This window comes from Martes martes (assembly GCF_963455335.1).
Source record: "Martes martes genome assembly, chromosome: 1".
Lineage (NCBI taxonomy): Eukaryota > Metazoa > Chordata > Mammalia > Carnivora > Mustelidae > Martes > Martes martes.
In genome coordinates, this window is record NC_137888.1 from 161,253,370 (window position 1) to 161,275,896 (window position 22,527).

At 56.0% G+C, this 22,527-nt stretch overlaps 1 protein-coding gene across 3 annotated transcripts in view; it reads right to left on the bottom strand.

The window, feature by feature from the left end:
• Window positions 1–1,009: 1,009 nt before the first annotated feature.
• IQSEC1 (IQ motif and Sec7 domain ArfGEF 1) overlaps window positions 1,010–22,527 on the bottom strand; it is a 69,371-nt gene continuing 47,853 nt past the window's right edge. Inside the window, exons 5-14 of one of the 3 annotated variants that reach the window (XM_080812363.1) lie at window positions 22,296–22,418; window positions 20,796–20,962; window positions 15,822–15,961; window positions 15,328–15,357; window positions 13,602–13,727; window positions 12,282–12,381; window positions 9,714–9,875; window positions 8,720–8,896; window positions 3,288–3,337; window positions 1,010–1,974 (exon numbers count right to left, since the gene is read on the bottom strand). In XM_080812363.1, coding sequence (XP_080668489.1) covers window positions 1,414–1,974; window positions 3,288–3,337; window positions 8,720–8,896; window positions 9,714–9,875; window positions 12,282–12,381; window positions 13,602–13,727; window positions 15,328–15,357; window positions 15,822–15,961; window positions 20,796–20,962; window positions 22,296–22,418 — 1,636 coding nt within the window. In that variant the 3' untranslated portion in view covers window positions 1,010–1,413. The remainder of the gene's footprint in view (window positions 1,975–3,287; window positions 3,338–8,719; window positions 8,897–9,713; window positions 9,876–12,281; window positions 12,382–13,601; window positions 13,728–15,327; window positions 15,358–15,821; window positions 15,962–20,795; window positions 20,963–22,295; window positions 22,419–22,527) is intronic. The other 2 variants (XM_080812362.1, XM_080812364.1) reach the window with 2 other exon arrangements.

Below are 22,527 nucleotides of genomic sequence, written 5' to 3' on the forward strand. Positions count from 1 at the left end.
GGGGGCCACGGTGATGACACGGGGGGGGGGGGGTTGTGCTAGCACACGGCCACATGAAATCACGATGATCACAGCTACCACTCAGAAAACAAAATGGGAAACACACACACCGCCCGGGGTTGCTACATGCTAGAATCAGCCTTCGGCTCGCTCTGAGCGGTTCCCGGCAGAAACTCGCTCGGGGGCTGGTGCCTGTTGTGGTTTGGAGACAGGATGAGTAAGTTATGGTGTTGGGGAGACGAGGATGGGAGCTGGCCGTTTTCATGTTGGAGATGAACACTTCTGCCGTGGATGGGTGCCCCCCCCTTGGAGGGCTCTGAATGAGTGTGCATTAAATCATATGCATACAAAAGAAATATGGATCATGGGAATTCACAGTTATCGCAGCCATTAAAGTGTCTAAGAATCTGTGTCACCAATATCCTCGAACAACCAGTTCCTGACTAGTTGTGCCGAGTTGCTACTGTAGATTTACTGCATTTTTATCTATTTGCTTACCTGAAATAACAGAGCAGTTATAATACTGAGTACTTAGGATAGTTTTCTGTTAATAAAATAAGGATTTATACAAAGCAATATTGGACTTTTTAAACAGTTAGATGCTATGTTACTTGGCACAGTTAGTAATGATTGCGTAAAGATTTTAGCCAGTCCTGGAGGGACTTCTCTTCTTTTTATGAAAATATGGAAGTATCTGAATTTGTTCCTAGCATTTACGTTTTTGGTTTACTCTCTCTCACACATTCATGTAAGGTACTGTCTTCCTATCAGGTAAGTGGAGCTCCTCGTAAAGTCTATATTGCTAATTTTGTGGACTGAGACGTTTCCTTTCACACACAAATACTACCTATACAGTATATATATATATTTATATATTTATATATTTATATTATATAAAGTTTACTTACGTTATTTTCATCAACCATATCAGGTCTACTTAATTTTTTGCCCATTGTCAATAAAAGAGCAATAAATGCAGCAAGTTTGGGGTTTTTTGTTTTGTTTTGTTCTGTCTCTGGTTTTTGTGTCTCGTTTCTTCTTTTCCTAGGCTGGGTTTTCATATGTGTGTTCAATTAGGGAGAGAGCTGAGTGCTGCTTTGGGGGGGGTGCATTTCGACATCTATGTGGCCGGTGGCCCGGTTTCAAGGCTGATGGTGGCCGAGGCCCACCCCTGGGGTCGAAGTGGATGGAACCTGGGACACCCACGCTAAGTGCGATCGGGAGCTCTGTTCCCTACAGCGCAAGCCCCGTGGGCTCAGGGGGCTCCATCCAGGCCACGGGGAGCGGGGGGGGGGTTGGGGGGAGGAGGTGGAAAGAGAAGGGCCCTGGGTCTGGTCTGAGGCGGACCGGCCCTGGGCGTGACTGTGTGGTGTGCACTTGTTCCGCGGAGTCTGGGACCCCGTCCCAGGCTGTCTACACAATTGTGCTGATGCCACTGGGTTTGGCCTTGCTGCTAGTAGGGGGCGGCGGGGCGGGGGGCTGCCCGTGGTGGTGCACTGCATGGCCCGGGTGGCCCGGGTGGCCGGCATGGGCCGAGGGCAGCGGTGGGTGGCTGTGCACATGGGCCCCATAGGGCGGGTGCCCCCCGTGGGGGCCGTGGTGGTACTGGTGTGCATGCTGGATGTGCTGGGGGGGGTGGTAGTGGTGGTGGTGGTGGTAGGGGGGCGGGTTCTGCTGCATGTGGCAGTACTGGCTGTGGTGCCCGTGCACCGAGGCTGGCGGCGGGCTCTCGACGGGCCCCTGGTGATGGCTGGCCACCACCGTGTGTGGCGGGTGGGGCAGGCTCGGTGGGTGGGGCGGCGGCTGGGGAGGGGCTGAGGGTGGGTGGGCCTGGGGAGGGGGCTTCCCTCTCTTACTCCCAAATAAGGACCCCAGGAGGGAGGATGAGTTAGGCATAGTCTGGTGTGGGCGAGATGGACACTCTCGTGTTGATGTAGGTCTCCGGCGCATGTGAGGACTGCTAATGATGGACCCCTAAAAAGGAAATTCATAGAAATCAAAATTAAAAGATCTTAAAGCACTTATGTCAGAATGATTTTTCTTTTTCTTTTTTTGTAATGTAAAAAGTCCACCCACTGACTGCTAGACCTTAGTTCAACTCACTGGTTGCAGAGGTCAGGGCTGGGTGAGGCTGCGTGAGCTTCACCTCGGCTCATGCTACTATTGGGGGGCCGGCAGGGACTCAGAAGCGGCCTTCCACTGAGAGACATGGGGAGGGCCAGGGCATGAGGGACCCTCCTCCGGTCTGGTCAAAGCAGCAGCAGCAGCACAAGTGTGACTTCTGCTCCCGTCCTGACACGGAAGGCGGCCTGAACTTTTGCATCAGAATGACTGGCCTGGGGGTGCCTGTGAGCAGCATGTGCGGAGTGGAGTGGGGTGGAGTGGGGTGGGCTGGTGTGCATGAAGGACCCCCGTTCCTGCTAAAATTGCATCCTATGCTCTCCTGGGTCCTCTCCACAGGTGCGAGGGCCAACTTTTCTGCCTGCGTGGGCCCCGAAGTTTCTGGGAAGCTGGTGGTAGGGACAGAAGGGGGCTCGGGGACCCTTGTTCTGGGTGTGGGGGGGGCTGCCTAGGCACTTCACTGCAGCTACCTACTGCAAACCAAACAAGGAAAAAGAAGGAAACAAAAAGGTCTGCAAGCTGAGGTTAAGATGTGAACAGTAATATAGAGATGGTTGGAAGATGAATGAAATCTCATGAAATCCACACGGAATTTTTCTTGCTCTCACGGCTCTCCTCCCCCGAGCTAGCTAAGCCAAGTCCATGGTGCCCTGACTGCAGACACACAGCAATCGAAACTCCAGGAAGGAAGCGATGGGGATGGCGGAGCATGGAAGTCAAGAGACCGGCAAACCTCCCCCCAGGGCAGCGTGGCTGGAGGGTGCGTGGGTGCCTGGTGGTGGTGCCTCCCCCCTCAAGGAACAGTGCCGGCAGGCGGGGACCCCGAGGGGGGAGTGCCGGGAAGCCGGGATGTTAACCATGCTCGGAGCCACTGGGGACAGGGTTAAGCGGGAACTAAAACACGGAATCCAGAACCACCCCCCCACGGGTCCAGCCCAAACAAGCGGTGAGAGGCACGGGCGATTCTAGGCGGGAGAAGCTGGCATGCACTGGGGCTGAGGCAGGCAGGGGGTGGGGGCGGGCGTGTCTGCGCCTCTGTGCAGTAGGGGGAAGGAAGAGCAAAACAAAACAAAACGAAAACAGAAAAAAAAAAGACAACAGATATAAACCAAGGATTGGGGAGGCAACACACGACAGCCAGCTGGACGGAGGCGCTTCCTACTTACTTCCACATTGCTCTCTAGCGATCCCGCACTGCTGCGACGCCCTCGCTTCCCTGCCCAGAACATGCAATACCAGAGGTTAGACACGGACACGAGGCCGGGCCGCCGCCTGCCTGGCCCTGAGCTGCCGCCACCGCCACCGCCACCGGCGCTGCCGCCAGCGCCACTGCCGGCCAGGGTGAGGGTCGGAGGACGGGCCCTGCCGGGAAGCTGGCGGCAGGGCAGTAACAAGTTCAAAAAAAAAGGGGGGGGTGGGTGCGTGGGTGTTTAAAGAAAAAAAGGAAATGTTTTTCCAACCAGCCCCAACTTCATGCCCCTTCTGCTAGACTGGCAGTCCGCTGGGGGCAGGGGGTGCCTCCAAGTGGGCTGAGGCACACGCGTAGCTGGGACCCTAGCCGCCTGCCAGGAGGGGACGACCAGACAGGGGCAGCTCCTATGATGGCTCAAAGCAAACAAAACGTGGTCCTGCATAGCCGTGACTTGGCGTGGATTTCATACACACATGTATATGCATATTCGTACATACATATACATCCCCCCCACCTGGCAGGCAGGGTGGGCTTGATGGTTAGGAGGAAACTATGCTTGGTGTCCTGTCTTTTCCTCCTGGGAAGCTCAAAGGTGCCCATGCCTCTGGAGTCTGTTGTTTGGTTTGTGCAGTGCCCTGGCCAGGGGCAGGGCTGTTGGGAGGGCCTAGGGTCGTGCTTCCTGTCTGTGAGCACCCCCTCCTCAAACCCCAGGATACTACAAAGCATTCCCTCAGCTGTGAGTGCTCCTGCCAACGGCTTTAAATATCCCTGGCACAGGGTGCATAGCAGGCACTCAATACACGTTGACTGTGTCCGAGGAAGGCTGGGTCTCCTTGGTTCTGGAGGCGCAGGGCTCACCCTGGCCTCCCCAGTCCCTCCGGAGGCCATCTCCATGGATGTCTGCAGGACGCTGAGGTTGGCAGGAATGGCTGGGTGCCCAAGCTTTGGGGTCTGGTCTCCAACGGGCTCTCAGGAAGGAACAGAGAAGGGCCTCCCACTTGACGTTCTGTAGGCTTCCATCTGTGCAGACCTGGCCATGAACCAAGCATGTTTGTTCTCGGTCAAGCCCCAGGGCCACACAGGTCAGGCATCCGTGCCAAGGAGGAGACGGATGCTCTGGTTGGCCCAATTCCCGTGAGCAGGATTCACACTCAGGTCTACCTGTCCACCTCTGGGGCTGGGAAGCTTGGCCATGCTGCCTTCTAAGCTGAACCCAGACCAAGCCTAGGAGCCTGGAAGATGGAAAGATTGCTACCTGCCTCTCTGTGGCCCACACCCTAGCCATGTGCTGGGTGGAGAGAATGCGTCTGTGGGTCCGTGGCATCCAAGTGTACTGGACCAAGCCTGGGATACAACCTTGATCCTGGGCACACGACAGCAGACTCGGGGCACATCCAGTCCCTTTGCTTTGCCTGCCAACCCCCAAACCTGAGTTCCAGCTGGGAGATTGCTTGACTCTGGGAGTGAGCTCTGAGGCTCTCTGAGAGCTCAGCCAGGGCCACATAGAAGATTAGGGCAAGAGGGTTTTCTACCGGTTTCTGAGGACCGGGGAGAACCAAACAGGACCTGGCCCTTGTTCCTAGCTGGAAGAGAGATGAAGGTCACGGATCCTCATCTTCTGGCTGGTGTGAGAAGAGGGGCTGACCTTCTTCCCTGCCTGCTTTTTGTCTCAACACAGCAGTCCAGAGACACGGAGCAGGAGCAAGCCCTTTGGCTGGAGAAGTGATTCCACCTGGCGCTCCTTTGATTTTTTACCTTGGTTTCTGCATCTGTGAAATGGGCATGCCCCTGCTTCCGAGTGGGCCGGACATGAGCATCAGACACTCAAGGTATCATGGCACCATGCAGAAATGCTGAGAGTCAGGTCTCTGCTGTCTTTGGGATTTTAAAGTCAGCTCTCTGGCCCCCTCTAAGCCTAGAGGGCTCCCCTGACTGAAAACCAGGGACAGAGGAAGGCCAGCTCACCCCCGACCCCCCTGCTGGTGCCCAGCAATGTCTTCCGGTTGGCCTGCTTCTCCCAGTGGGACTCAAGCTGGGCCTGGAGCTAGGTTTGAGGGCTCCATATGGTATCTGGTCTGAAGTAGCACAAAACCCTCCTCTTCTTCCTTCTCCTGCCCCCGGTGGGCCAGGCTTCAGGACAGTTTTATCTTGGATATCTTTGTGTGATGTTAAGTTTCTTAGAATTCACCTTTTCAACTTCTGAATTGGTACGAGATGTGGGGTATCCTTACAGGAGCTCTCAGCAGTCCAGTCCCAGAGCCCCTTACTCATAGGCACATCCCACAGACACCTGCTCACTGTAGACCCGGGTCTGGGGGAGTGCACACAGAACACCCCATGTACTCATGGAGGCACTGTGTGCTGGGACAGTGGCTCTCACCCCTGCATCCACACTATCCCTCACCTGCACTCCAAACTCTAGGTACCCTCCCTCTCTCTTAGGATCTTACAGCAGCCATGGTGAGCCCCACCCCACCTGGTGTCTCTCTTAGAGCCAGATCAGGCCCTGCCAGGCCAACCAGGGCCAGGATCAGGAACCATATCTGGAAGGCGCCCCCAGCATGGCTCTCCACATCCTTCCCCTGCTTCTCAGTGTCAGCACAGGGTACAGCGAGGGTTCTTGACCCAGGGTCTCACCCCACGGCCCTTAACGATGTTGGAGGCTGAGCCAGTGTTGCTTTGGACACTGGCCACCAGGAGCCACCAGCTCTCCCCTGGGAGGGCTGCCTTGGTACAGGACACGGCAGGTCTCCAGCTAAGCCCAGGAGCAATGACAGGGGCAAGTAGGTCCTATGGCCTCTGGGAGACAGCCTCTTCCTGGAGACTGGTGTTGAGTAGCTTGACCGGGAAGGGACAGGAGGATGTGGGGCACTTGGCGGGGAGTGTCAACCATGACTTGACTGATCTGGGCCAGGGGCTAAGGCCCAGTCACACCTGTGTCCCTGGTCCTCGTAGGTCCTTGATTTCAGGCTGGCAGGACTCTGAAATGAGCATGGGGTCCCAGGCAAAGGAAGACCCTGTGAAGAATGTTGGGCGGGGCCTCCCAGCTCAGGCCCCTCCCTCTACCTCTCAGAATGTCAGGGGCTCCTGGAGGTCTCCTCGAGGGTCAAGCTATAATTGCCTCTTGGGTCTCCAAGGTCTCCATCTGAGGTGTGTCATCTCCTGGAATGACGTGTGATCACAGCTGCTCTCAGGAGTGGTGCCGCGCCAGCTGCGGAGCACTAGCTTGCCTGAGGGGAGGCGGTGCCCCTGAGAACTTGCCTCTTCTCCACGAGCTCATCTTGCTGAGGGCCATGGTGGGTGGAGTGACGCTGCCTCTGGAGAGTGGCACCCCGACCCAGTCCCAGACCAGGGCATGGAATTCCTTGTCTCCAGCAGCAGAGCCCAGCATCTTCTGGGATGGCTGCCGACCCTGGCCAGCCTCCCTCAGGAGATCCCAGGTGGCCCATTCCTAGTCTGGGGCCATGGCGGCCACCAGCACTCCGGCACCTCATGCCTCGCCTTCCCAGCTTCCTGGGTAGCAGGGGCTTTCTTCCCTGGGGATTTTTTTCATTATCTCACGGGAAGACTCCATCCCTAGAGATTTTCTTAGTTCCTGTTGTCAACGACAGTGGCAACAGGAACAATAAACGGAAAGTAGCCAAACCTCAGAGCTCTGTCTGTCCTGTGGCCAGGGGCCTGGTCACGCAGCTCTCCCTGATCCCCAGGAGCTGGAAAAGACGTGGCTGGCTGGCCGTGAGGGCCATCCTGGCCATGGTGGGAGCCTCAGTTTCAACAGAGCCACAGTCACTTGAGGGGCTGCACAAGGTTCCTCAGCCTTCTAGGCACTGCATCAGGGATCAAGAGAGGCCAGGGCTTAACCACTGCACAAACTCAAACAGAGGCTCCAGCCCACAGCCTGCAGAGGCCCAGAGCAGTCCAGTATTGTTGAGCTGGGCTTAACAAGCCATAGGGAAAACCAGCGGTTCTCAACCAGGGGCAGTTTTGCCAACAAGGGGCGATTTTTGCCCCCCTCTCCCCAGAGGACACCTGGAAATTTCTGGAGGCATTACTGACTGTTATGACTGGGGGAGGTAGGCCTGGACTCCCGTAGGTAGAGGCCAAGGCCACTGCTAAACATCCCATAGAGCGCAGGACAGCCCCCCACAGCACCAAATGTCAAGGGTGCTGGGGTTGAGAAATTCTGGGTTAACCCTCATGCTGGCAATGGATTTCTGATTTTTACCATGGGAAAAAAAAAATGACAAGACAAAAAAAAAGCAAAGGAAAAAAGTCCAACTGAAAAAAAAAAAAGGAAAAGAAAAAAAAAGAAAAAAAAAAACAACCCAAATTTCTGGGCAATGGCTAAGCCGCAGGAAGGCAGGACTGCTGGTGGGACAGGGATGGGATGGGGTCCCGGGCAGGCTCTTGTCACGGGGCCCAGAGCTGGCCACCAGGTAGTGCCCAAGGCAGGCTGGGCTGGGTGAGCCCTTGGGATGGGAGGGGGCCGATTTCGGTCTGACAGGGTCTCTTCCAACAAGCCAGGGCCTATAATCAGGCTCCCAGGAGAAGCTGCCTGGCTAGATGGGACAGGGAGACTGGGGAACACGGGGTGGGGAGGGAGGCCTGTCACCCACAGCTCCTCTGATAGCGATGCAGGCCAGGCAGGGCTGGAGCAACGCTTGCGGGCGGCTGGCCTCAGCTCAGAGGACCTGGCCGGGCGAGGGCTGCCAGCAGAAGCTCCCTGAGGCTCTCTAGGCACACCCCCCACCCTGGGAAATCTGGGAGGCTGAGATGCTGCTGGCTTGGGTGTTAAGAGGCTGGCAGCAAATAAACACACACAGAAACGAAGAAACAACAACGAAAACCACAGTCTGCCAGGGCTCTCCCCTGATGTCCCAGGGGCAGCCGTGGCCACCGCCTCGGGGCTGGATGGGGGTGGCCTGGGTTCCCCAGGAAGGGAGACCTGTGTGAGGGAAGCAAGACCAGGGACAGCAGGAGGGGGGGCTCCAGACACAGTTTAGAGGGCTTCACTCCATTTCATTCATCAGCATAAAACACAGGGACGCAGCAGCACAGAGGACAAGGGACACATCCATCAGCGGGGCCTGGCTCGCTCTGTGTGAGAGCAGTTTCCGGAAAATAAATAAAAGGACAAACGAAACCCCTAGAAGGAGAAAGGGAGAATGGGAGTAACCTCTTGGCTGTTCTGCCTTAACCAGTGGGTCCTGTTTCCGGGGAAGCTGGCTCTGCATGGTCAGGTGTTGCTACGGTTTGGGGACTTTCACAGGAAGTGCTCGGTCGGAACCCTGCCGCCGCCACTGGATGCTACCGCAGGCCCTTGCCGGCACACAACGCTTGCCCCAGCGGCCTGGTCTGAGTCCTGCGTGTGCTGGGCTAGGAAGGGGGGCCGGGCCCGGCTCTTACCCGCTTCAGAGAGGTCCCTCAGGGAGCTGCTGAGGGCGCTGCGTTTGAGGCCCTCCCCGCCCGCGTAGCTGTCATCCAGGCAGGCCCGGCTCAGTGTCCCGTTGCCCGACTCCTTCTTGAGGCTGGAGCACTGGGACATGCTGGGCCGTACGACGCCCTTCTGTTTCTCAAGCTCCGCTGAAACAGAGGAGGCGAGGGACTGGTGAGAGGGGACAGCCTCGGGCGCAGGCATGGGACCAGGGCCCTCCGGGCAGGCGTGGCAACGCACCCTGGGGAGAAGTCAGGGCCCAGGGCTGTCTTGGGAAACAGAAGGTATGAATGCCGCCTTTCACAAAAGGGAGCTGGAAGGAAACCCTAGAAAGGAGACTGGAGGGGCACCGGCCTTGGGGTCTGCAGGAAAGACAGTCACTTTGCAGGCCTGAGGGCAGATGAGGAGACGGGCCTGGTCTGAGGATAACCAAGGGGTAACCTGGCCTGGCTCGGGAGGGGGCGCCAAAGGTGGAGATAGCCATGTGTCTCTAGGGATCGAGGCTTGGAGCCAGGAAAGGAAAGGATTATAATCAACCCAGGGGATGGGCTTGGCTCCGACCCCATCATCAACTTTGCTGGAACCCAGGGGATGGGCTTGGCTCCAACCCCATTGATCAGTTGGGCCCTGACGTGGAAGACAAATAATCACCACGCTAAAGTGCAGAGAGCTCAGCTCCAGAACGCTGGGAAAGCTAGTCTTGTGGGATGACCGGGGAACCAGGGCCCTCGAGGGACATGCCGTGTGGTCCCACCAGCAGGATGGGCCTGGGCCACTGAAGCCCCGGCTCTCACAGGGAGGCCTCTGCCGCCCTGCCCGCCATGCCGCCTCCTCTGGCCTTGGGCGGTGGGCTGTCCTGTCATAGGGCTGTGGGAAGGACGGGTGAGACCTCCCAGAGTCCGCCGCAAGACCTCCCAGATAAGCTGGGGCTGCTGGCTGTCCCTCTCCAGGGGGCCGGCAACTTACACTCTATCCTGTGCTTCTCCATCTCCTGCACTTCGGCAATGGACTCCCGCAGGTCATCAGTGAACTTCTTCCGGTCTTGAGGATTGGGCGCATTGAAGTTTATTAACACTTTGATGTCTGCCCCCGGGACAGCAGATGTGAGCCGGATGCCATTGGGGTAGTCTGCAAAGGAGGAGGGGAGGAGAAGAACCCATGGGTCCCTGTGTGGTCTGTGCAATCTCCCTCCCGGTCAAGAAAATACTAAGAAGTCCAAGAGCCAGGCTTTCAGCGGACGTGTCCAGCCGGGACGGAGAGGCGCCTGCAGAGCAGACCACAGGGACTGCCAGGAAATCCCCATCTCCCGACTTGGGTCCCTGTTGTTCCATCTGTAAGTCAGGGTCAGATCCGGCTGATCTAGGCAGAAGCCAGAGCCCCCATTCTTCCTCAGCCTGAAGATCGTGGAGCCTGGACCCTTCAATTCAAGGTCCCTGGTCACTGCCTGCAGCTTGAGAGAGTGGCCAGGGCTGGAGTCCAGGGGGAGTGAGAGGTAGTGTCCTGTGCTGGGTGGGGAGTCTTATCTGGTCACCTTGGACAATTCTCAGGGTACGCTGAGCTCTGTTCTCTGCCAAATGGCCTCCAGACCCTCGTTCCCTTACATGCAGCATGGGCGTTCTATCCTCAAGGCACTATGCCAAGGGCAGCATCTTTCTGCTCAGACCTGCCTGGTGTCACTTCTGAGCTCATGGGGTCCCTGTGGCTTTGGTCCCCTGGCAGCACCTCTCTCCTCAGTGGGTGTCTGCAGGCTCTTGGCTCAAATACCAATCCCACTCTTGCTCAGACCTTGGTCAAGGCTGGGAACTCAAATGCCTAGAGGTCCAAACATGTTCCATAAATGTAGGAAGCAGACCACACGAGACCTCAGCGCGACAGAGCGAGTGGGGAGAGGGGCATGCAGCCCAAGACCATCACACGGGAATGCGGGCCTAGCAATGTCAAATCCCAGTTCTTAAGAGAAGTCGACAGTAACCACAAGTTCCATATGAAGATTTCAATTTCAGCTCAACAAATTAAAATATAAATGTATAAATGGAATATAACATAACTGACCCGGGACTGACCCATGGCTACCACTCTGAGATCCATGGTATGTATGAAGTCATGTCCTGTAGAAATGTCAGTGTCAGCTCTGGGGCTCCTGCCAGTGCCTTGTGCCCAGGGATGAGGGCTGAGCCCTGGGAATCTAAAAATGATCATGGGGCAGCTTCTGCCTGAGGATTCAGTCTGGTGGGGCCCACTGCTGTGAGCATCATGGCCACTGCCACTCCTTCCAAGCGGGGGCCTGCTCCTCAGGAGGATGTGGGATCCTCCCTGGGGCTGCCTGGTGGAAACTGGGGCAAGGCAAGCTTCCTGGCCTGGGATGTGGCACAGCAGGAGGTGGGGAGATGGTAGGGTCAGCATCCTGGGCTCCTCAGGGGCACAGTGGGTGCCAGTTCCATTTAGAACAGAGAAGGGGTAAAGAGCCCCAAATGCAAGCCCTCAGGCCCTAGGGTTTGGGATGGCCCAGCCACAAGTCCCTGGAACTTTCTCAACATGCAGATGGACAGCTGATCAGATAGATGGTAGCTTGGTGACCTGTCCGAGAGGATGAGGGCTTCCCTGATGCTGGAGACACCACGACACTCCACAGGTGCAGGCAGCAGGACCCAGCCCCTACCCCCCATCTCAGGAGGCCTGGCTCAGCCTGCAGTTCAGGGACCTCCAACAAGGACGGGATAAAGAGGGAGAGAGGAAGAGGGAAAGGCTTGAGTAATGGAGAAGGACGAGATCAAAAGAAGTCAGGAGTGTCAGCTCCCCGCCAAACTCCCTAGGCCCCACAGACCACTCATACCCAGAGGAGACTTTCCAACAGCAGCTAAGCATAAATCCTGTTTCAGGAGCTGTTCTAAGTACTTCATGTGCATGCACTCAGCTAAATCTATGAGCTATCAGCCCATTTTATAGACAAAGGGAATGGAGCCCAGAGAGGTGACGCGAGCCGGGCCACAAAGCCGCTAAGAGCGAGAGCAGCGCTGGCACCCAGGCTCTCCGCCTGGGGCTGAGATCTTCTCCTCTACCTCCCCTCAGGCACAACCTCAATCTATTTGTTCACTTACGTTGGCTTATCACCTATGCCGTTTAACTTGAGGTTTTCCCCTGCAACATTTTATTGATGTAAATGCACTCTGCTATAAATTAAGAAATCTCACCAGCCGTAAGCAGAAAGAACAGGAAAAGTAAATGTGATAACCACTGTGTACAATGTCACTAAACTCTTCCCTGTTATTGTTGCTTATCAGACTCCTGGCCTATATGCTGCTCTCCGCGGGGGACAGAGGCCTAAGAGCACGCGAGGGAGAACCCTGGGGTTCTGTCCTTGGGGAACCAGGCAGAAGGGGAGATCACTGGGGAGCGCTGTGCTTCCTGATGACAGGGTGAGAGCTGTGATGCCGTCTCCTGCCCCACGGCGCTGTGGCCACGTGTGGACGAGCACTCCAGGCCACATGCTCGTGGCCTGGCCGTGGCAGGCCTCCCCTCCCCGCACACACTTACACTGGTTCTCGAAGAGCAAGACCTGCATGCCATACAGGGAGAAGGACTGTCGGAAGCTGTAGGTCACGGAGTTCTTCTTTTTCTGGAAGATCTTGGTAACCTGCGGATAGCCGGAGACAGAGGCTAAGTCCCATCGCCCGCCCAGGAGCAGCTCTGGGAGCTCGGGATTCGAAGTGGGCCTAACGTCAGAACCCTTTCAGCGATTTGGAGGTCAGGGCGGCCTCTGGGGCAGGAAAGGGCTGCGCGCTCATGCATATCCTGTCATGAGTGCCGGCTTCTGTTGCTACAAGTCCCAGGTGTCATGCTGGCTGGGAATGACGCCCGTCAGGCTAGCACAGAGGTGACAGGCACGGCATCCCCCAGGACCCTAAAGGTGCCAGGCCGGATGCTTAGGCCCAGGACCCCTCCTGAGTGCTCTGTCTGCAAGATTAATTTTGGGGGAGAAAACGGAGGCTCAGAAGTCTAAAGGAACTTGCTTGAGGTCAGGGACTCTTAACAAAGGGTCTGAAACCCACAGGTCTGGATTCTAACCTTGGTAATCAGAGAGGACCAGCTGGGTCTCAGGCAGGTAGGGATATGGGGCAAGGGCCTCTAGCGAGAAACCTGTGGCATGGGAGAGACAGAGACCCAAAGGATAGGTTCACCCTGCTACCTGCAGGGGCATCTTTATCCCCAGTGGCTAGCACCCATGCCACCTTTTATCCAGGCAGCAGTGCCTCAGTTTCCCTTTGGGGAATCCCCTCTCTGCTACTTTTAGTCCGGTGGTCCTGGGGCTGGGCAGTGACCCAGGCTTAGCCAGTGAGAAAGCACTGCCCCTGCCTGGAGCCCGGGAGTGGCTCGGGCACGGGCCCGGGAAGCAATGAGACCTTGGCTTGGACTCTTACAAAGAGAATCCCACTGGTGGTCAGGGATGCCAGGGAGGCCCCAGGGGCGGGGCAGGATGAAGCCTGCAGCTGCCAAGGCTGACACTCCCTTCTTGGACAGAGGCTGCCTGAGGAGGAAGCCTGCACAGCTGAGAGACGGCCCGACAAGGAGTCCTGCTGACAGTTTGAGCCTCTGGAAATAGTTGGGGCTGAAGGCCCAGAGGCTCCTCTGGGCTTTTTCAGAAGCCAGCGAAGCCCTGTGTTCAATGGCAGCGCAATGAGTTAGACTCTGCCTCTGTGAACCAAAAGACCGTGGGGCTAACTCCATCCCTGCCACCCCCACCCCACCCCCACATGTGCCTCTTCTAGAGACGCGGCCACACGGAGACCACAGCTGCAGGTCAAGGGTGCCCTGAGTCACGCTCCCAGCCACGGCCCTCTGTGGGGAACCACGTACCACCAGGAGGTCGTTAAACAGGAAGATTTCTCGCTGGTGCAGTCCGAGTTTCTGTGGCTTATTTGGGTCTGGAACCTCAAAGAGCCGACAGTAGCAGACCAGCCTCCGATGGGGCAGAGAGAGCACCTGTGCGGGGAGGGAAGCCCTGCCGTCAGCCCCTGCCCCTTGGCAGGAACCCGGGCAGCACACTCGAAACCCAGCCTGTGCGCCTGGCATCTGATAATGCCCTCTCCCACCAACCGTGCATAACAGAGCAGACACATTTGGCCTCCTAGCAATTCTCCCCTGCTCTTCCTCAGGAGCTCTCCTGAAGAGCTGTAGAAAGCGCCCCTGCTTCTCGTGATAGCCCCTGCTTCTCGTGATACCTCCTTTCCTTTCCTTCAGGCAGGTCCCAGACTTCTTAGAGCATCACACTCATGTCGCAGGCCCCTCCGCCCCCCAGTGAGAAATTCACCATCCCTGAGTCCCCAAAAAGTGTCTGTCACAGACATAAGCCCAGAAGTCTCTGTAAAGTTCTCTCCAGAGAGTGTCTACTCTAGAGGGGGAAACTGAGGCACAGAGAGGTTGGGCAGCTTGTCTCAGCCACACAGCTGGGAAGGCACAGAGCCAGGAGCGGCTTCCGGGCCCCTCCTAGAGAATCCTGATGGTTCTGATGCCTGAAAAGCCCTGTCCCAAATCCTGAGCCAGCTGCCAAAGCTCTGTGGGGCCTGGCCTGGGCCTCTGCTCTGAACATGCCTAGCATGGGTTCCTGTGCATCCCCACCCTGCTGAAGCCCAGGTTACTCTCAAGGCCAGGGGCAACTTGTATGGTGTCTAAGGGCTGTGGTGACAAGCCGTCTGGGAGGCCCAGTCACGGCTCTGAGGGTCCCCCAGCTCATGCAAGAGACAGTAAGTTGGAAAAGGGCTGGGATGTGCTGGGTATTGTCATGGCAGGCAAGGAGGGTCCACTCTGCCAACAGGTACCCTGGGGTAGGGATGCCGGAGCTCATCTCACCCCTCGCTTACCAGTTTCTAAACCCAGTCAGGATAGGGATCCCTTTCCCCAGTCCTCGAACGGGGTGGGAACACATGGCCCAGGCTGGTGTGCTCAGGGAGTGGCCCTGCTCAGAGCAAAAGTGTGAAGGGGAGAGGATGGTGGGAGGTGGGGCTGGAGAGGTGGGTGAGGGTTGGTCAGTATCCAGTGGACCCTCTCTGGGGGAAGCTGGCAAGAGCGGGGAGCGGACAGTTTTGTGATACTGACTCCCGAAGCCTGGGGCTGCCTGCTGAGAGGGAGTGACAGACACATAAGGCATGTACCATGTGCCTGCCAGGCTGGTGAGTCTCCAGGTGCTCCTGGGGTGAGCAGGCAAACTTGCTCCAGGCCATGGCAGTGGAGTATCAGGGGTCAGAGCATGGGTGGGGTGGGAAAGATCGTCTGTTTCAGACACAGTGCCTCTGGGTCTGGGGATAAGCCTTGGCTTTAGTGCTCTGCCCATCGGAGAGGGAAGGAGACTATGTGCTCTGGCCTGCTGGCCCAACCCTCCCCCTGGGGCCGCAGTCTGTGGGCCTGCAAAGATTCGAGGCTGGGATCATTATGCAAATCAAATTTCTTATCGCTCCAGAAATTAATTCAAGCAGTTAGAATTGTGGATCTGGGAGCCAGGAGATGCAGTGATCTGAACAAAGGACACGGGGCCCAACCCCACGGCGGGCTATCAGCCAGATTGTAAAAGCAAAAGGATACTCACACAGCCAAGTCCGTGATGCAGGGATCCAATCTTCACAGGAAACATGAAACAAAGAAAAAAAGACAGCAGTGATTGAAGAAATGCACCTGGGCCCGGAGAGAGCTAACAGGACGGCATCCGAGTAGGTCAGCACCCCTCCTGTGGCTCCCACGTCCTCTGTCCTCTGTCCACACAGTAGCTGGGGAGACCTTCTCGCTGCCAGAACCCTAAGGCAGCAATGAAGGCATTCCTGGGCCACCAAGGGACCACTGCACGACTCTGGCTGTTGGTTTCTTAAGAGCCACAGGCTCTTTTTAAACAGAACCCAGAACCAATGGCTGTTACTCCCAATTAGCAGGAGCCACCCTACACCTGCAGTAATTCCCCCTAAGGTGCTGGGTTCCAAATGGCATCAGGGCCGCTGTCCAAAGCCGCAGTCAGTGAGGTGGGCCTGGGGTCACATGAAGTGGGGTGGGTGGGAGTGGGGGAGCCAGGGACACTGGGTCACCACATACCGGCTTCTTCCCCACAATGAGCTTCTCCACCTTCTGCACCTGGGACACATGGTCCTCATTGGTCTTCAGCTCCCGCTTGCGAATGCGCTCGTAGATCCCGATCAGCATCTCCCGGGGAATGTCCTCACCATCGTCCACACCTGGGTGGGAGAGCAGCAGCCAGGTGTCAGCGAGGGCCAGGGCCTGGGTGGTGTGGGCACCCCTCCGCTTCGGGTCCCAGGCTCACTCTTCATGTACCAGTTTCTAAACCCAATCAGAAGAGTGATCCCTTTCCCCAGTCCTCAGCAGAACTAAAGGCTCTCTGGACGCACAGCCTCTGAACATCTTCAATCCATTACAAAGTGTCTCAGAATCCTTCCACCGAGCCAGCACAGCCAGGCTCCAAGGCTTTATGAATATCAGCTTGCTAACAGGCCTGGGCTCAAGTTCCTGCTTGGTTCCCAAGTTCCTGACGAGCCACATGGCCGCGTCCCTGAGCTGGGGGTCCTGTTTCAAGTGGGCTACCGAGAGCACTGGTGGCTTCCTGGAGATCTTGTGAGGAGGCCAGAGCAGCCCTGGTATTTCCCAGAAAGTGCGAATTCCGTGCACCTGCTGCTAGCTGTCATCCCACATCACATGGCACAGAAGCTGGAGGCCTGGCCTTGAACCTGAGTTGCTCTGACAACAGGCACGCACCCTTTCTGCTAAACCCTGAAAAACTGCTGTGAGGAGAACAGCCCCACTCAGGAGAGAAACCCAAACCCACACCCGTTCTCGGACTGCAGGCTGGCAAAAATCCGGGGGTTTGCTAACGGGCACTGTTGGTGAAGCTGTGGGAAGGGGCCTCACACACTGCTGGTGGGACGGGGGCCTGGTCCCGCCCCTGCCCTGGACCACTTGCCACTGGCTATCACAGTTATAAACTCAAAACACTCCGGGCCACTGATTGCATTGGGGGGAATTTATCCCGTGGGACAGGCTACGCAGACAATGTGACTCACTGGAGCATGGTTTCCAAATAGTGGAAGACTGGAATTCACCCATTTACCCATTCACAGGAGACGGGTTAAGCCATCACCGCACAGGAGGGCAATGGAATATCACACACCTGCCAGGAAAATGAGCAAGGCCATAGGGAACTGACGTGGAAACGTTCTCTGAGATTTGTTAAATGAGAAAAGCAAGGTGCCAAAGGGATGAGGGTCAAACCAGTTGTGCACGTTGGTACTTGTGTGAGCAGGGAAGCTGCGGGCAGTACACCAGGGACTGAACAACCTAGGTGCACAGGGAGGGATGGGAGGGGCTCTGCCCCAGACCTTTCCTACTTTAAAAAATTTTATTTATTTATTTATTTATTTATTTATTTATTATTATTATTTTTAAAGATTTTATTTATTTATTTGATGGACAGAGATTACAAGTAGGCAGAGAGGCAGGCAGAGAGGGAGGAGGAAGCAGGCTCCCCGCTGAGCAGGGAGCCGGATGTGGGGCTCGATCCCAGGATCCTGGGATCATGACCCGAGCCGAAGGCACAGGCTTTAACCCACTGAGCCACCCAGGAGCCCCAACCTACTTTTTTTTTAACAGACTATTTTTTTAGAACTGTTTTTTGTTTTGTGTGTGCTTTTAAAAGATTTTATTTATTAGTCAGAGAGACCCGTACAAGCATGGGGAGGGGCAGAGGGAGAAGCAGGCTTCCTGTTGAGCAGGGAGCCGGATATCCCAGGAGCCTGGGATCATGACCTAAGCTAAAGGCAGACACTTAACTGACTGAGCCACCCCGGTGTCTCTAGAACCGATTTTTAGAGCAGTTATGTTCACAGCAAAATCGAGGGGAAAGCATAGCGATTTCCCTATAACACCTGCCCTTCCAGCCATGGATCTTTTACATCTCCATAGTTTTGCCTTTTCTGGAATGTCACATAGCTGAAATCCTATGGTATGGGGCCTTTTCAGACTGGTTTCTGTCCCTCAGTAATATGCCTTTAAGGTTCCTCCAGGTGTTCTCATGGCTGCATAGCTCATTTCTTTTTATTTCTTTCTTTATTATTTTTTTTATTTTTAAAGGTTTATTTATTTGACAGAGAGAGATCACAAGTAGGCAGAGAGGCAGGCAGAGAAAGACAGGGAAGCAGGCTTCCTGCTGAGCAGAGAGCCCGATGCGGGGCTCGATCCCAGGACCCTGACATCATGACCTGAGCTGAAGGCAGAAGCTTAACCCACTGAACCACCCAGGCGCCCCAGCTCATTTCTTTTTAGCACTGAATAATATTCCATTGTCTGGATGAACCACAGGTTATCTATCCGTTCACTTACCAGAGGACATCTTGGTTGCTTCCAAGTCTTGGCAGCTGTGAATAAAGCTGCTGTAAATATCCATGTGCAGGATTTTGTGTGGACATACATTCTCAACTCCTTTGGGTAAATACCAAGGAGCGTGAATGCTAGACTGCATTACTTTCTGTTTGTTTTTTTTTTCTAACTATGTGAGGATAATACCCATTCAAAAAACCAACCTACAGAGTTTAAAAACAAATATCAATAAAATAAAAGCATTGCTCATCTGGCTTCCATGCTGGTGAGCTATTCCTTCCCCACCCATCTTCCAGCCCCCAGAAGTGCTCCTGCTTCTGGACCTACTGGGTGAACTGGGGTGAGCAATTCCAGAGAGCAAATATGTCCATGGTATGTTGGGGCGGGGGAAGGTTTCCTCTACAAAGAACAAGCTGGATGTCTGCCCAGTGCAGAGTACCAGGTGGGCTTGGAGAGACCAGAGTCCTGCCCCCTCTGACATGCACCTGCTGTGTGATCTTGGGCAGATCCCCTCTCTCTCTGCCTCGGTTACCCTTCTGAAACATAAGGAAGATGCAATAGAACATTCCCGAGTTCCTGGCTGGAAAAGATGGGATTTGGTGGGAACGGCCTGGGCTTAGAAGACAGAACCAGCAGCTTGTTCTGCTGAGCAGGGGGATGATAACGCCCCCCACCCTAACCCCTGAGACTGCTGGGGATGGTCAGGTGCAAGGGCGGATATATACCGCAAAGCCACTGATGTGAGGGTGGCTGTCTGGCAGTATCTGACCCAGGAACCCCATCCCTCCCCTGGTCTTCTTTCCTCTGGGCAAATAATTTCTGGCTCCCCTTGTTGTTCCCCATACAGGGAGGGGGTCCCAATTATGTGGGCGAGGTTTCCAGGCAGAAAAAAAAGTCATAGTCCAATCATGAGACCCTTAAACCCCCCTGGGCTTGCCAACAGCATATAGTATACAGCCTGTATCCTGCGTCCTGGGGCCACGTGGGACTCTGCGAAGACCAGGCTCAGCCCTGCGAGGAGTGAGGTCTAGGGCCGATGTAGGAGCGCACATCGCTGCCTCATCAAAGCATCTGCTGGTCGAGCTTGTGCGCTCTGGGGCTGATTTGACATTAAGGAAGTTCCCAGACTCCTTAGCTTCCTAGAAGCTCTAGCTAAGACCTGAACTCCTTGGGGCCCATGGCTCCCCCTAGACCTAGCAGAGGGCCACACACCCTGAGCGCTCAGTGCAGGAAATGGCCATAGCCTAGGTGGTCTGAACGGAGCCCGGCCCCTGGGCTTCCCTGACGCCCCAGCTGGGAAAAAGGGGCAGACCCATCAGCTCTGGGTGGGCGTCCCCTTAGCTGGCATGTTGCAGGGGTGCCCACCACCAGGGGGCGCGCGAGGACAGATCAAATCCCAGGAGGGTCCTCCTGTCAGAGCAGGGGGGCTTTGCAGGAAAAAAAAAAAAAGGACAAGAGAAGTACATTTAAATGGCTCAACAAGCTCACAAAGTTGGACCTGATTTAAACCAGCTTTTTCCTTTCTTAAAAACATGACACCCTCTCGGGCGCCTGGGAGGCTCAGTCAGTTAAATGACTGACTCTTGATTTTGGCTCAGGTCATGATCTCAGGGTCGTGAGACTGAGCCCTGTCAGGTTCCACGCTGGGCACGGAGCCTGGCTAAGATTCTCTCTCTCTTCTTCTGCTCCTACCTCCCTCTTCCTCTCTAAAAAAATGTATGTGCTTGTGTGTGTGTATATCTCTACGCATATACACGTGTCCGTGTACCTGACACGCTTTCTGAGGGGACCTCGGCCTGCTGCAGGTGCTGTTTCCCCAGGAGAGGGACACAGACCCTCCTCTTCCTTCCAGGGACTCCAGGCACACAAGGACACGCTATCAGCTAACACAGTGGCCCCTGGGAGACAGCTGTCCCCTTTCCAACGCCTTTCCTCCACAATGATACCAGGAAGGCCTCCCATCCCCCTGCCCACTTTAGCACCTTAGCCTTGGGGCCTGGCCAGAAGCAGCTCTGTTGCTCTCGTCCACTGAGTTCATTTTTATAGTGACTGCCTAAGTGCAGCGAAGGATAAGGGCTTCCTGTTTATAGTGATGTTGGAAAGTTCCTCTAAAACACACACACACACACACTGAGGCAGGTCCGTTTCACGAGGAACATCAAGCGTAGGAGAGAGCGGCACAGCAGTGATGGGGACAGCGTGTGCCAGCCCCTCTGCCTGGCCCTTGCCTGCCCGGTATACCCAGTACCAGGGCTCCCGACTGTGCTCCTTCACATCCCCCCCTGATCTGGCCTCTGGGGACTGTAGTGAGCCCTCCCGTGCTGGGTCGAGATTTCCTCGGCCTGGCCCCCTCCGTCCCAGCACCTCTATCTGTCAAACCCCTGTGCATCCTTCCGGAACAGACGGAAAATGTCACTTTCTCCACAAGTGAGGTTTGTGGCACCACGAGACCCAGTCTGTGCTCCCACTGTGTGTGTCACTGTCACAGCAGTCAGCCCTCTTCAGGGTCATTTGTGCTGTGTTTGTGGAACCAAGGCTCACCCTGGGTCCCCGTGGCAAAGGCGGGGTACGTGGGAGCCCAGTCCCCCGCCCCCGGCTCTACGCTGTGCCTAGCTGGGCATGCATTCGGAGGGCGTTGGAGGGACAGCTGTATGCCGGAGCCCAGGGCCCAGGGCAGCTCACCTCGAAGGTTCTTGACGAAGTCCTCCAGCTTCATCTTTCGCTCAGGTTTGACGTTGGGGCTGTACATGTCTGTGTTGAGCAGGATGATGGCAAATGCCAGGATGAAAATGGTGTCTGGGTTCCGGAACTGCCGAACCACCCCGGGGTTGCAGATACAATACCGCTGGCTGGGGGCCGGGAGAAGAAGCAGGATGAGGACCTCCTCAGTCAGGGCTGGACGAGGGTCTGCCCCTGCCTCAGGACAGCGCCACTGCTCAGGCCCTGATACTGAACAGCTGAGGCTGGTCACTGTGCTAGGAGCCTCGGTTTGCCCATCTGGCCAATGGGGGTAACACCCGCTCCTCCTTACACTAGTTACACCTCAGCCATCTGTCCTCTACCTGGCGATGGCTGCTGAGGGAGAGGACTGCAGCCCCCCATCTCTCTCGGAATTGGAAGCAGCCCGGAAGGTGAAAAAGTTCCGGTCAGTGGGATATGAGCAGATGGGATGTGGGCATCTTTAAAGCTGTACGTTAAAGGAGAGTCTACTCTCTTCCCCTGCCTGGAATGGGGGTGCAATGGTGTGTGCTGGACCTGCTACCTAGGACCTTGAGATGAAAGGAGCCTGGCTCAGGGAGGGGGTTGGGTGAGGTGGGCAGACTGGAGAAGAGAAACCAGGGCGTGTCATGACTAAGGCAGGAGCCGTTGGAGCTCAGACGACATGGGCTTCAATCCTGTCTTCTCCATTAATGCTGCCACCTCCAGGAAGTCCTCCTGGAAGGAAGTATCTGAACGACCCCCTCCCAGGGCAAGGGTCATCCTCCTGCTGTGTCTTCACTCCCTACCTTGGCCCCACCGCTGGTGGTGAGCCCTGAGAACTGGGTCAGTGGCTGACTCTGTCTCCCACACCCTGATCGGGCATGAGGGATCCTACCCAGCCACTGTGCACACAGTCCTGGGAAGAATGAGTGTGTGGTGGTAGCCGACCTTGATTGTGGGCTCTCTCTTGTGCCCGGCACTGGGCTAAGTGTGCACCCACACCCAAAGTGGTTTAGTTCTTCCACTCTAAGGTAAGTGTTTTTTTGTGGTCCCCACTCTATAGGCAAGGACACAAGGCACAGAGAGATTAAGCAAGCTGGGCAAAGTCACATAGTAAGTAAGTAGCACAGTGGGTGTTAGAGCCAGTCCAATCAGCTCTGCAGCTTGTGTTCTGAGTCACTGTGTGAGATGGGCTGCCCTTTGTGAATGGGCAGACAGTGACGACACAGACTGATGAATGAGTGATGTTCATGAGGACCTGGAGGGACACAGACTGTCCAAAAGTCTGGTTCTAGAGACAACCAGCACAGGACCTGGCATACAGAAGGGGCTACTTACTACCTCATCCCCCAGGCAAGTTCAGGGTCATCTGCCTTGGGGACAGGGCTGGAGGGGGGGGGGGTTTGGGCCCTGAGCCACGGGCCTCAGAGCCCAGAACCTTCCTCTTCCTGACACCCACCCATGCCCCGCCCTGCCCCCAACCTGAATGCCTCGATGAGCCGCTCCACCTTCTGAGCCTCCCCTTGGACCCGGATGTGTGCCTGGAACTTCCTGAGGGCTTCATCTAATTCCATGGCAGAGAAATCCATCTCATCCACCACGCAGCTGAAACGAGAGACCCAGGCCCCATGAGGGTCTGCTGCCTGTGCCATTCCTGACAGCCCTCCTGTTGGGGCAAAGCACCACGGGAGCCCATGCAGGGCAGGCCGTGAGC